Below are 14,606 nucleotides of genomic sequence, written 5' to 3' on the forward strand. Positions count from 1 at the left end.
AACTGATTAAATAAAAGCCCATTCAAACTAATGTTTATGAAATAAAACAAAGTTATTAAATGGATAGAAAAAAATATAAGGAAATACACTGGTGAAAGGAACATAGGTAAACAAAACCATGACAATGTAAAATAAGCAACAGCAAAGATAACTCCTTGTTATGAGAATCCTGTTCTGTAATTCACAGTTCTACATAAGGATATTGGACCATGCAGAGCAGCTACAATAACAGGAACACTTTCTAGGATTTCACTAAATGATGATGAAGAAGAGAAAGGAGCAAACCCTGAAGGTCTGAGCTATTCAACATTGCCTGGAAGCATCATTTCCAAAGTCATCATTCAGCAGCCCGCAGGCCTCCACATGCCTATGAGCATGAGTGAGCTGGCCAATCAGTGTTTGAAAAAAGACAACAGTGAGTTGCGGCGGACTGTGTATTTATGCACTGATGATAACTTGAGAGGTGCAGATATGGACATAGTCAATCCTCAAGAACGGATGATGGAAAGTGACTATATTGTCATGCCCAGAGGTTCAGTAAACACCCAGCAATCATTGAAAGATGAGAGCAAATTGAATATAGGCATGGATACCTTGCCTCATGAACGGCTGTTGCACTATAAAGTTAATCCGGAATTCAACATGAATCCCTCTGTAATGGACCAATTCAATATCAATTTAGATCAGCATCTTCCCACCCAGGAACATATGCAGAATTTGCCCTTTGAGCCCCGCACAGCAGTAAAGAACTTCATAGCCTCCGAGTTGGATGACAATGCAGGATTAGCAAGAAGTGAAACTGGATCCACAATATCAATGAGTTCTTTAGAGGTCAGTGATGCATAAGGAAATTACATGTTCTGTTGTTCTAATTATATGGCAACATAATAAGTCATGGCTCCTTGACTTCAACCAGTGTTTATGTTTGAGGGTACAGCTAATGTCTTAATTAAGATTAAATTACTGTTTGGAATCATGCTTTGCTTATTCTATTTCTATAAAACAATACTGACAATGTTTAGAATTGGAATAAAAATCAAAGTAAAGTTTTAGCGCCTTCAGGATGGAATGATACAATCTTGGAGCTTCAAAATTCCACCTGCCTTGTCACAAATGTCCTGAGCTGCACGATGAATTCTATTAAATAACCCTGAGTTCCAGTGAAAAAGAAAAACCCATTCCTACAGGATAACATTTTAATCACTGAACTTACTTGCATCCTCAAACAATGTACATTATTCATTATTTATTTACCTCATTAAATGTGCATAATTTTTACTAGTAATTATGGACGGACAATGGGCTTGATTCTACCCTAGTGTAAATCAGAGTAACTCTCTTAAGTAGCATTCCATGAAGTGACCTAATTTGCATGTACAGGTGCCTGTTTGTGCCAACATGTGTAGAATTTGCATTGTGCAGCAGGTGCAGGTACATTTCTTGCACAGTTTGCTCAGCTGTAATTCTGGCTAGTAAATTGTTTTGGAAATCATTACTGGAATCTGTCTGTAGGATTTAAACATTATAGAAAATTGCACGTGAAAACCATTTGCTTGTTTATTTAACACCTAAGGATCAAATATTTCAGTTCTTTAAAAGTCTTTATTTATGCAAAACCAATATCAGTGAGGCCAGTAGGAGTTTTTATGAGTGTGTTGACTAGAGAATTTGGGCTGGAGATCAGAATTTTGTTTCTCTCATCAAGAACTTTGAAAGCAAAATATTTCCCTCACTCCTTATATTGTGTTCATAATATCCACAACTCTTGCATGAGAAACACAGATTAATTAAATAAATTAAAAAGAAAGAAGATGAATTTTGGGCTCGGCAGGTAAGCCAAGTATTGGCTATTTTTTGTAAGTTGCATTAACATGTAAATGTATAGTTAATCTTGGGACACATTTTCAAATGGACTTCTTAAAATTGCATTTTGCACACACGTCCAGTTGCATGCATACATTAGTTAGGTAGACATGAAGTTACCTGATATGCATGCACAATTCCAGGTTTGGTGGGCCCAGTTCCTGGTGCCACATTTGAAAATATGCCTTGAAGTCTATGACAATATTGGCTTACATCTTTAGAATCCAAAAGGTTTATTTCATTTATAAAAGCTTTTCACTTCACTTGTAAGATGTGTTATTGACACCGGGTCTGATTTACCACTCCATTACTCCAGTTTTATGCTTATGTAACTACACTGAAATCAAGAGTGATGATTAGGGTCATTATAATATATGTATTCTCTCTTACTAAGGAAATCACACAGGATCATTCTGATACATTTTTGCAACTTTGTACAGTTGCATTTGCTGTTCAGAGTTCTATATGTGAAAAGAGTTCATGGCTCCTAGCAGGTACCTAGCCAACTGGAAAAAAATGTGCATGTGTGTGTCTGTGTAACATGTATGGAATAGTAGTAGAGGCAGATTCCTACAAATGCCATTGCTTAGACTTGACAAGACTGTTGAATATTTACTCATGTAAGCCCAAATTAAAGTAGAGCTTGGGGGAGATCATTCCTCAAAATTTTTGAAATATCCAGTTCCACTTCCGCCATTTTAGAAAACTTTAAGACATTTCAAAAGATAGATTCAATGCAAAACTTTGTATCAGGTATTATTGATGCATCTTTCCCTTCAGAGGGGAGAGGGGAAATCTTTCTTTCCTTTCTCTTAGACAAAGCGTGCAAGACGATACCTAACAGAGAAGCCCTTCTTCTCCCATCAGGACCTGTTGCTTCTCTTCTCCATCCATAGGAAAATTTGGGAGCCCCAGAAGCTTCTCTGCCAGGCTCCTCCTAAGGCTCCCACGTCATGTTCCCTTATCACTAGCAAGAGAGGAGGGGGATGCCTTAAGTCAGAAAGAGAAGGAGGAGCTCTTCTTTTACATTCAATGTAGGACAGGGAGTTGTGTTCCTCTGCACGCCTCCATATTTTAATCCTCGGCATCATGATAGTTGCTCTGTAATCACTCTGCAAATGTGTTTTTAGCATGTCATTCTATAATAGTCAACATTTAACATGTAAGTGAAATGCACCTGGGTGATTTCTGACGTGTTAATTCTAAAATTTTAAAATTTAAGATCACTATTTATTGAGCACATAATAAAGGGAAGAAAGTTTATAAAGCAATTAGGAAAATGGTATAACTGGGAAATGATTTACCATGCTTCAGGAATAATATTAGATATCATAGGCCCCATTTTCAGAGGGACTCAAACCAACTTCTGATTTTGTGGGTGCAGTTTTTCACCTGCTGATACACTCATCAAGAATTATGGGTGTAATTGGTTCCAGCTGAACATTGTGTCCCAAAACAGCTAGTTTGTATACCTAGTTGCTATTATTTGTTCTCTCAATTTATTGCGGGCATAAAACCGAACCTGCAGAAGTAGGGGACATTTCTGAAAATTTAGGCCTTTAGCTCTAAGTGCTCTCACAAAACAAAACAAAACAAAAAACAATTCACTTGAAACTCATTTCCATTTTATTTCTGAAAAATCAGAATCTCATACTTCATTGACCGAGTCTCTTACATCATACATGTATACGTGTCCTCACATAAAATATTCATCGCACTTGGAAAATTGAGGGGTTTTTGCGCTAACACTCTTACAAAGTCTGCAAAATTCCTGATTTTTCCATATTTACAAATCTCAAAAATGTTCCACAGTTACATCAATGGGCATCTGCTTTATCCACTAGAACAATTCACTTCAAAAACTGCTTTTATGTGATACTAAGGTTATGAGACCTGTATCATAAAATCCTTACCAGTTCAAAGTTAAGGCTGAGATGTGAGGTCATTAATATACTCTCTCATACCTGGGCATTGCATTGTATGATGCCTGGAGATGACAGTTTAAGAAGATAGCTGTAATATTCAGGCATGCTGGAATTTCCTAGCTTTTGTCTCTGTGTGTCATAGACTTATTTCCAGTTTTTGTATGTTAGTATTTTTTCTTATGCTTTATTGTATCGAGAAGATCTGCTTCTCTAGTTAGATAGTTCTTTGCAGGTGATATATTTATGTACAAATATTACCCAGGCACACATATACATGTATGATTTTGCAGATTACAAGGTACAATCTAGTGAGGTTTCACTCTGTCGCTCCATACAGTATTGCTGTTATCATAGACACAGGCGGGCATACTAGTACACCATGGTGGTTCTTACAGGGAATAATTTAACATCTTGCTTATCTCCTGCACCTTCTTCATATGCATGTATTGAAGTTGGCTGTAAAGTGGCTATAAAGTTGGCATCAAAGTGGCTTTCAATGTGCTTCTTCAGTTCAGAGTGTTTTGATTTTAATGAAGAAACCACTCTGAATGTCCTCTTTTGGAATGGTTTTTGTTTTGAAAGTGCACACTCAGAGTGCTGTGCTCATTAAAACTAAATTACTTTGAAGTGAAGCAGGGCAATCCCATCCACTTTGACACAATGGGGAGGGAGGGGGTTGGAAGTCTAAATGCAGAGAAAGCTGTAGATCTATGGAAGGGGAAGAGCACCTGCTCCCCAAAAATGCAGGGAGAACTGGCAGGAGCATCTTAGTGGAGCAGGAGTAGCTGCTTCTTTTAGAGGAATACAGAGAATGAAAGAAACACTGCACTTGATTTGTTTCAAATGAAAAGGGGGGGAAAGGGATATTTAGAAACAAAAAGACCAAAAAGGAAAAAGGAGAGTAAGAGTTGTAAAAAAAAAAATGAAGGTGGAACATGCAGGAAATTATATTAACAAGGAAAAAGAGAGACTGTGCTCTGGTAGGCAGGAAGATGACAAAAGGATAAACAGTCAAAGAAAAGGAGCAACTCTAATTTAAAAGTGAATGTGGCAGACAAGGAAGAAACTCGTATTCTCTTTTCAATATTCTCCTCTAAACCAGAGGACTTAGTGTGGTGCTTTGGCACACAAATGACTGGAATTCAGTTCCAGTCTCTCATTCCCCTGTATTCCTTTTTCAGGTCCTAGTCCCTCATTCTCCAATCTGAGATTTCTATAGAGACAGGCACACTGCCATAAGTGGGAGGCACTTGGTTATATCACTAAAATATCACTTCTGACTCATTAATGAGAGGCATTAACATATCCCAAAGGGTAGCTCCTTTCAGACCTCCTTAGTCAAAGATCTGATGTATGGCCTCAGAAGGAGAGCATCATCACAGACAGGAAAATATGAGAGAAGTAAAAAGATAGTGAAGGAGCTGACAACATGAAGAAGGGGGAAAATAATACCGGTAAATGGAAAGGCAGAAGAGAAGACAGAGGAAAGGCAAAGTCAGAGACACCAGAAAGGGAAGTTCAGAGGAGGCTTAAAATTAAGGGAGAAGAAACAGAACATTGAAATCAAAATTAAAGAACAAGGTTAAAAACATGTGTGGTAACAAGAGAGGAAAGAAAGAGATAGAAGAAGTACACCACCAAAACAGCATTTCTTGTCAAGGAAAGACTCAGTCATCAGGCAGTTTAGGAGTAATACGGTAGTCTCAAGTCCTTTTGACCTATGATATGAGAACTGAAGCAATAATTGGGAATAGAATGAGAAGAGCATTGTGGGAGTTTCTGCTTTAAAATGCACCCAGATTGCATCAGTTTTTCAGGACCACCCTTACATAGATTTATCTTTCTTTCCTCCTTCCATTCTCAATCATGTGCTGAAGCAGTGCTGCTTGCCAGTTCTGTGACTCTCAGACTTAATGAAAGCCTAAGCCTATTATAGCTTCCGCTTTATTTGATTTGTTGGATGGATCTTGAGTTCCTCCAGTTCCAAAACTGCCACTACATCATTTTATATAACCTTTATAAAGGTGGAAGTTGAACCAGGCAATGAGAGGGCAGTAATTGAAGGTGTATTGAACTGGAATTCTAGTCAACACCCTAGAGAATAACATGTATTTGAGACAGTGTTTTACATGTACCTATTTTAGCTGCATGTGATATTTAAGAAAAATACATATTTTCAGTCATGTACTAAATTAAGAAATGCCTATACCTTCCCCAAAAGAGCATAGCAGCTCCAAAACAGGTGTTTATAGACTATTCAGTAAATGTGTGTGTAGGAGCTGTTATAAAAAGGAGCCTTATGCCCAGTAGATCAAAATAGCTGTGAACTGAGGCCTCGTGGGTGTTGCAAGTGTGTTGTGTGCTAAAATTGCTAGGAGACATTCAGCACTCAAAAATTCCCACACTTATGTGGTTATGCACTTTTTTCACACAAAATTACCGCCTTATGACTCACTAAAGACTAATAGCCTGTACAACCTTGTATTTGAAGCTAAGCTGGTTTTTTTCACTAACATGAACACGAATGAGCATTTTAAAAAATCAGAACTTCTATTCATGCTGCACTTTTATGTCTCCAAAATGCCAAAAGAGATTTTTCTTTAATTTTGTAGGGGGAAAAAATCCTCCCTTGGGCTAAAATGTATTATGTCACGTTTAATCTCAGAGTGAATTATCAACTGCTGATAATAAGGATTTATATTAATGGAAACATGGAGATAGCCGTCACTATTATATCTCTGGTTTCAATTATACTTTGCACTGCATAATATATCTTCAGGAGTTTAAGTAATTAATCAGGTAGCAGTATAATGCAAATGGGAATAAGGAGCAAACCGGGAATTCATCTTTTTACACAGATGGAAAGGGATTATATTAGTCATTTAGTGGGAGCAGCACCTTCCTGGTGCCAGCAGAGTAGTACATGTTGGTGTGTGGAAATTATCTTTCAGCACTTTTCAATTTTTTTCCACCAATGAACAGAGTTAAAAGTTATTCTGGAATTTTATACAGAGAAGCTATACACAATTAGTACAAAACACAACTGATTTAAAATGAATTGCCGCTGCAGACTTCCTTTCCACAGAATTTTACTTTGGTTTTAAATATTCCTGCATTGACAGGAGGTGATCTGGTGGGTCTTTTCCATCTCTAATTTCTCTGGCTGTCTGATTTCAGAGCTAAAGCCCACATCACAGGAAAAAGCCCTTACCCCCCTCCTCTCTTCCTCCAGAGGGGGGTAAGGGCTTTTTCCTGTGATGTGGGCTTTAGCTCTGAAATCAGACAGCCAGAGAAATTAGAGATGGATAAGACCCACCAGATCACCTCCTGTCAATGCAGGAATATTTTCTGCAGTATTTTCCTCCAACACCTTGCCCGACCTAATGTTCAGGTACTCTACTGATGGGCATCCCACCGCTTCCTTTAGGAGATCATTCCCTGGTCAAATGAACTTCACTACTGGGAATGCTTTCTTGATAACCAGTCTAAAGTTGCCTTAATTTCATCCCATTATTCCTGAATTATAACTTCTTAGACATGTTCTTCCCCAACTAGCTTCTTTCATTATTACACCCAAATACTTCTAAACTGTGATTATGTATTCCAACTCCACCACCACCACACCCACTGTTCAGCCAAGGTACATAAGCTTTTTTGCCCTTTCCTTTTAAATCACTCTTGCTAGCCTCTGAATGGTTTTTGTTGTCCTTTTCTGAATTGTTTCCCATGTATTGACATCTTTCTATTACTGACTGGCCCAGAGCTTTGTGCAATATCACCAGAGTTGCATAGAGAGAGACTTACACCTCCTTGGGCCAGTATATGCAGCCTGGACTTTTTTGATGGCATATTGAATTGCAAATTGATACCCAGCTCATTGTTTGCTTTCACCCCTGGGCTTTTTTCCTCATTACTGTTTCCCAGCTCTCTTCCTGCCATTGAATAGCTACATGCCTTCGTGTTCAATATTTTAGATTGAATCTGATTTTGTAATTTTTGCACCTCTCTAGGACTTTGTTTTTACTTCTCCATGCTCACTATTTACAATATATTTGAATTTATATTATCTACATATTTTGCTTCATGTGAAGGTTACTTATTCTTCCAAATCATTAATAAAAGATACTACATAAAGCTGAGGCTAACACTGATCCTGGAAAACCCCTCTGGCTCTCATTGTAAAGTTTATGTTGATTAAACTAATACTCGGTTTTACTGGTGGATACATGCAATTACGCTAAGAAGAGACCAACCATGGACCACCTTCATCAAGCTATGCATTCACTGGCGACCAGAGGGGTTTTTTTTGTTTTTTTTTCCTTAGCCCAATCTCATTAGGCTTTTGACTTCCATTAATTTAATTTGTTGAATGAGCCAGATGGTTGCCTAGATCTATAGGACCATGAAGGTGCATATACAAACCCTCTTCCCTAGCCAACTGAGATACCACCCTGGAAAATCATCTTTTTAGTTGATTTAAGAAAGAAACTATTTTTGAGGTTGTCAGATTACTTATGGAACCTAAACATGCAAGTAATCTTGAGGTGGATGGGCAGCTTCTTTTGGTTTTACTGTACCACATATGTGAACCAGAGAAAATGGAAGTAGAAATAGTGGCATCCAGAAATAAAAGCTTCTGAGATAGCATATTAGGGAAGGATCCAAATTCCTTAAGTCAATGTAAAGACTCCTGATCACTCCAATGTTAATTGGATCAGGCCCTTAAACATATTTGCCAGGTCCAAAATAACATTAAAATTGTTCAGTGTTACCAGTGTGATAGGACCTGACCTTCTACCCATTGATGTCATTGGCAGAACTCCAATGGACTTCAGCTCAAAGCACAGCACTATTGCTGCTCTGACCTATGACAGCAGCTCATGTCTTTGATGACTTTAGGGGAATAGGCTATGACTGATCACCATATGCAGCCCTGAAAACTATAAAGTAAAAGCACAAAACTAATATTCTTTAATGTACAGTTAAAAATAAATGTCCTCATTCTGGTTCCATTCTGGTTGGACTCCAGAAGAATTTTGTTTGTAATACGTACACAAAAGAGCCTGCTGAGTCACAGTGCCAAGGAGATGTGATGTAAAAGCTGAATTGCGACTGTGACATCTATCCAATCAGATTGCAGTAAAGTATGGTTCAGTGTTTTGCTCACGTTTAAAGTGAACAGTAGAGTTATGTGCTTAAACCTAATCACCCATCTCTGCTTATAGGTAATGCCAGAGTACATCTGCAGCCCATGAGCAGACTTGCAGGCAAAATGCAAAATGGGTTTTAAATCCTCCATTTTTCTAAATCATGATTTCTTGCAAACCAGGTCTCTAAACTATATTTGATTTAGCATCCTCATTCATGCAGATCAGCAAAACCAGGTTTATTACTGAATTATATCTTAAAACAATTCTTTTTTAGGGACAACTACTCTAAAGTTTAACTCACGAATGGGCCTTTTTCCTTTTGTGACCACACAGCCAAACATAATACTAAATATTCTGAGTGTCCACAAGTCCTTGAGAGACCTGTTTGTGTTTTGAGGGTATATAAATCTCTTGAGGTACTAGCTCATTTTAGAATGATTATAATCTCTCTGACTTTTTTTTACCACTGTTGTTCTAGGTTGTTTTTTGTTTTGTTTTGTTATTGGTGCTGAGACACATTTTTTCCAATTAGTCTTTAAATATCCTGGTTAATGTGAGAGGTAAAAGATACTATACAAAATGACATTTTGTTGTATTGTATAACAGTAAATACATCACAATTGAAGAATCATTTCTTTTACATTCAGATTCCTGGACTAATATTTGTCATAAATGTGAATCTAATTTGAAGTTGTTCTCTCCAAACGAAGTCATCATTGCAAACAAGCTGAAGCTTGTATGGAAGATATAGCTGCCATTGGCTTGATTCCTCTGTCACTAAGTCCAGTGTAAATCTGAAGTAACTATATTGAAATCAATCTGGTGAGAGAGAAGAACCAAGTTCTGGGTGTCTCTATGATCCCAGAGTGATAGGCGTCTTATAAATATAGCCAAGATCATGGTATCCAGCTACACAACTTACTGAATGAGGAGCCTGATTACATGCAGACCTCCCTGTGAAATGCAATTTCGTCTTATTTCTAACAAACTGTTTGTCATATCACAACTTAATCTTTAATTGTTAAAACAAAAAGTACATCTTTCTTAAGAAATCTTTAATATAAATATTCAAAAGGAAACACCAGTGTTATTTAAACTAATGACTATGATTGCATGAATAGACCCCATGTTAATGCACCTATTATTTTCTTTCCTTTTCTGATGCTTAACAGAGAAGAAAATCACGTTATTCGGACCTTGACTTTGAAGTAAGTTTAAGTTATTCCTGCTTATTAAAATAAAGTTAATAAAAAATTTCAGTTTAAGCCACATGATATAGGCAATATTAATATGATGGTTTAAATGGGTGCTGTATAATATATGATGGGAGTTTCATTAAAACTACGTTGGTGAAAGTTACTTGTAAAACATTCTAACATCGAACCACCACATAATACAAATGAACCATCATGGCTTCTGTTCTAAGTTCTCCACCATTTCAATTGCATGTATTTTTTTCCTTTGTATACATCTATTAATTTCCCCACTGGTTGTAGATGCTGATTGTCTATTTGAAAAAGTTTGTCTCTTTTGTTTGATAAGTGGTGTTCTCACAGCAAGTCTGCTTCCTTCCACAAATTCTCTATATGAGAAAGCCCAATCTCTCGTTTTCTTTAGGATTCTTCTGGCTTCTGGAACCTAAATTTTCAAAACTGGTCAGTGATTTTGGGTACTTGAGTTGAAACACCTTAAAGGGGGCCTGACTTTTCAAAGATGCTGAGCAACCACATTCTGAAAACAGGCCCCCTAGGTGTCTCAAGTTGGATACCCAAAATTTGAGACATGCAAAATCTGTAGTTCTTGTTGGAAATGTAGGCTCTGGTTGTTAAGATAATGCAAGGATTTACAGGCACAAATATTTTGGTGAAGGTATTTATCTTCCTATTTATTTGTATGGTTGCTCTAAGTGACTATTCTGTGTAGTTAAAGTCTATAATCAGCAGAATATTAATGATTTATGGATTTTTCTTTTTTGCAAAAACTGTCTTGTTCATGCTTATTAATAATTTGATGTAATTCATTATGTGTTTGTCCAGTGAAGCCTCTCACACTGTTTGCATAGAACCTTACATACTTAGGACCAAATTTTAATATCCAGTAATATCCATACTTGAAAAATCATAGTCTATGTTTCCATGGACAACCATGGTAGTGGATTTTTCTAGTCATGCATTGAAGCATATCTTGGATCAGAAGTCAGAATCTGGCCTGCAGTTACTGATACAAAAACTATGGCAGTTCCTTTATTATCTCATCTTGTGAATCATTCAGTATATAATATTGTGTATTCCAGAGTTTTAGGCTATCCAAGTGTTAAATTCTAAGCAATAAATTATGTGTTCAGAGAACCAAACCAAAATGATTTGAATTATGAAAATCTTTAACATTTGAAAACGCACAGTATATATTGGATGCCATACTTTTTAGTGTTTCACTAGGAATGCTCCATGCTATGAAAGAGAGTATTATTATGGACAAGTTGGTCAGGCCTCCATAGTTAACGCAATTGAGTTGTTCAGTTAAAGGAAGGAGTCTACTTCTGTCTTATGTATGAAAAATACAGTGTGTACTCCCAAAAATTATAGCACTTACTGTTTGAATACAGAATGAAATTTCTCAGAATTTACAAATGAATCCATTAATTAGTGTCAGTTCAAATTTATTTAAATATGGTTCCATTTAAATACAATTTAGTTTCAGGCCTTGTTTTCCCTCAAATGATCTTAATAACAGACTAACATAGCCTTAATAACTATCTGAGACTAAAATTCCCAGATAGTTAACACTCATTGAAATCTTGTGTATAAACTAGATTTGAAGAAATTAGGTTATAATTAAGCTGTTATTAATGACTGTGGTATCTAACTCTTATGTTTACACAGAATCTAGACAGGCATAAGTCAACAGCTCAGATCACCCTTAACTGGGGCACTGCAATATCTGAGATAACTCAGCCAATCAGTTCTGACCTGTGGTGATACACTGAGGGAAAAAATATGAAAGGACACAAACCCTCTTTCTTTATCAATCAGTTTAATCTAATTTTTTACCACAACACAAAAAAATCATAATTTTATTGTTATTGCATGGTGTCACTAAAGGAGTTAAGATTATTTGAGTGCATTAATTGTGCATTCCATTAGCATGTTTGAATTTCTTTGAAGTTTAACAGTAACTCTGAATTTCATAGGTGTGCAACACTTATTTTGGGGATAATTAAAATATTCCTGCAGTTTTTTTTAACCTTTAAGCTACCTCTCAAATTTAACTCCAACTTACTTTTTTTTTCTGGAAATACACATACACACACACACACACACACACTAAAATTAAAAGAGCATCAGTTAATGTTCTTGAGGATACTTACATTCAAAGAAGGAAGAAAAATATGCATCAACAATCTAAGGGGAAAAAAAGCAATTCTAAAATTAAATAAAAACAGCACAACATAAATTATACAATCACAGCAATGAAAAAAATTCTGAATCACACAATTCCATTTTGAAGGTCAGGAATTCAGTGCAGTTCTCTCTGAGAACATTCTCTATGGCAACTGCTACAAAGACATCCATCACAGCACTCATGGGAACATATTCCAGCACCAGATAACTACTGACAATACTATGCACATTGTGTTCTCAAGTATCAGTTATCATGGAATGCTTTTTCAATTGACTCATATTGTGTATATATGATACTTACATCTTTTATTGTGTTTTGTTTTCAATTGCTGCATTGCCTAGATTTTTTTTAAATACCATATTATATACATGCATTGTATATAAAACGTCAGGAAGGGGAATGTGTAATCCTATATGTGTGTACGTTACTCTGTTCAAGTGACACCAATCCTAACGGAGACCATTTGGGATTACCGCAGTATAAATAATAATAATAATAACAGCAATGATATTGTGCCAGTGGCAGTGGTAGTGCAGAAGTGCTGAACCAGATCCTTTCCCTGCTTTTAGATTTCATTGTCGGTATTGAATCAGATCATGACCTCTGCTTTGCACCACTCTGAAAGCTGACCTGGGTGGCCACCCGAGGATTCCCCTTGATAGGGAAATCCCATAATGGTACCATGACCACCCAACCTCCCTCACGGTCCTAGGCAGGGCCGGCTCCAGACCACAGCGCGCCAAGCGCGCGCTTGGGGCGGCATTTTACCGGGAGGGCGGCAGGCGGCTCTGGTGGACCTTCCGCAGTCATGCCTGCGGGAGGTCCACTGGAGCCACGGGACCAGCGGACCTCCCGCAGGCATGACAGCGGAGAGTTCGCTGATCCCGCGGCTCGGGTGGACCTCCCGCAGGCATGACTGCGGAAGGTCCGCCGGAGCCGCCTGCCGCCCTCCCAGCGCACCCTCCGCAGGCATGTCTGCAAGAGGTCCCCCGGAGCCGCGGGACCGGCAGCGCGCCCCTGCGGCATGCCGCCGTGCTTGGGGCGGCCAAATTCCTAGAGCCACCCCTGGTCCTAGGTGTAAGACAGAGGCGTGAGGTAGGGTGGGGTCATGGGCCAAAATGCTGATGCATTCTGTTAATGCCTAAAGCCTAAATGGCCTCTTCGAGGCTGCTGCAACTGACTGTAACTCAGAATAGCCCTGAGAATGCCCTAAATGGTTTTGTGGGCCAAATGTGCACCCAGGATTGGAGGGGACAAAAAGGTAGCCATGAGCCACCTTTGCTGCCCCCTGCACTGAGAGGAGCCTGGTCAGACTCAAGAAGTGGGCCAACTGTGTCTTGTTTTGCCTTTGTAAACAGTTTAGGGTTATGTAACAGTTAATAGTTCTTAAAAGTACTATTTACATGGGGGACTTAACACTGGCTGAAACATGGGTTTCATTTTGTAGACAGACGGCATTACTGCCAAATATATACTATATTTTGTTAGTCTTTACAAAGTACCTTATAATCTCTTTGAACTCTGAAATCTTCCTGCATGACCAGTCACAAGCCACGGTAGCTGTACAGCTGTCCTCTGTATCTCTCACTCATGCACAGCCATGCAGTCCCATCATAAACTGTCTCTGGTGGTATTAACTACAGGCAGTTCTGGGGTTTGGACACATTAATGCATCCTTTCATCCTAAGACCTCATCACTCACTACTGTGTAAATAATAAAAATATCCTGCTTCATTCTTTTCGTCCTTCAGCAAGGAAAACCCCTTATTTTATGTGCCAAAGCCCCTCCACACAGGCTATTTTATCCATGCTTCAAAAAAAAAAAACAAGGATAGAATATAACAAATAAATCCAGATTTTGGCTAACCCATACATTAGGGGTGGGGGAAGGGCCAGAATCTAGTTGAGGAGAATATTGCTTGCCCCTGTCTAACGTGCTCACAAATGATAGTCGCTGTGGCTCTGCATTCCACCAGCTCCTACAAATCCAGAACTTTTCCCAAGGTAGTGCCATTACCACTGTAGGATCACCCCCACCACAGGCCTTCCGTGAAACTGGAATTATCACTGACTCAGCCAGAATTTCTCTTCAGGGTTCCCGCTGAATCACACACCCTACACATAACATCCAGCATGGAACCTTATGGAGTCAAGGACAGAATGCAGGCCACAAAAAATGTTGTGTTTGTCTTATATTTACCCATAAAGTCACACAGCCAGTTTTATATTCTGTCTGTGTTCCTGCTGCAGTCACAAATCACACTGG

At 38.2% G+C, this 14,606-nt stretch overlaps 1 protein-coding gene across 1 annotated transcript in view; it reads left to right on the forward strand.

Moving 5' to 3' along the window:
• The window catches only part of ADGRB3 (adhesion G protein-coupled receptor B3), a 646,981-nt gene that overhangs the window by 623,048 nt on the left and 9,327 nt on the right, over positions 1-14,606 (forward strand). The window contains exons 29-30 of the mRNA XM_045011262.1: positions 188-831; positions 10,111-10,146. Of these exons, the coding sequence (XP_044867197.1) occupies positions 188-831; positions 10,111-10,146 (680 nt within the window). The remainder of the gene's footprint in view (positions 1-187; positions 832-10,110; positions 10,147-14,606) is intronic.

This window comes from Mauremys mutica, chromosome 3, assembly GCF_020497125.1.
Source record: "Mauremys mutica isolate MM-2020 ecotype Southern chromosome 3, ASM2049712v1, whole genome shotgun sequence".
NCBI classification, from domain to species: Eukaryota; Metazoa; Chordata; order Testudines; family Geoemydidae; genus Mauremys; species Mauremys mutica.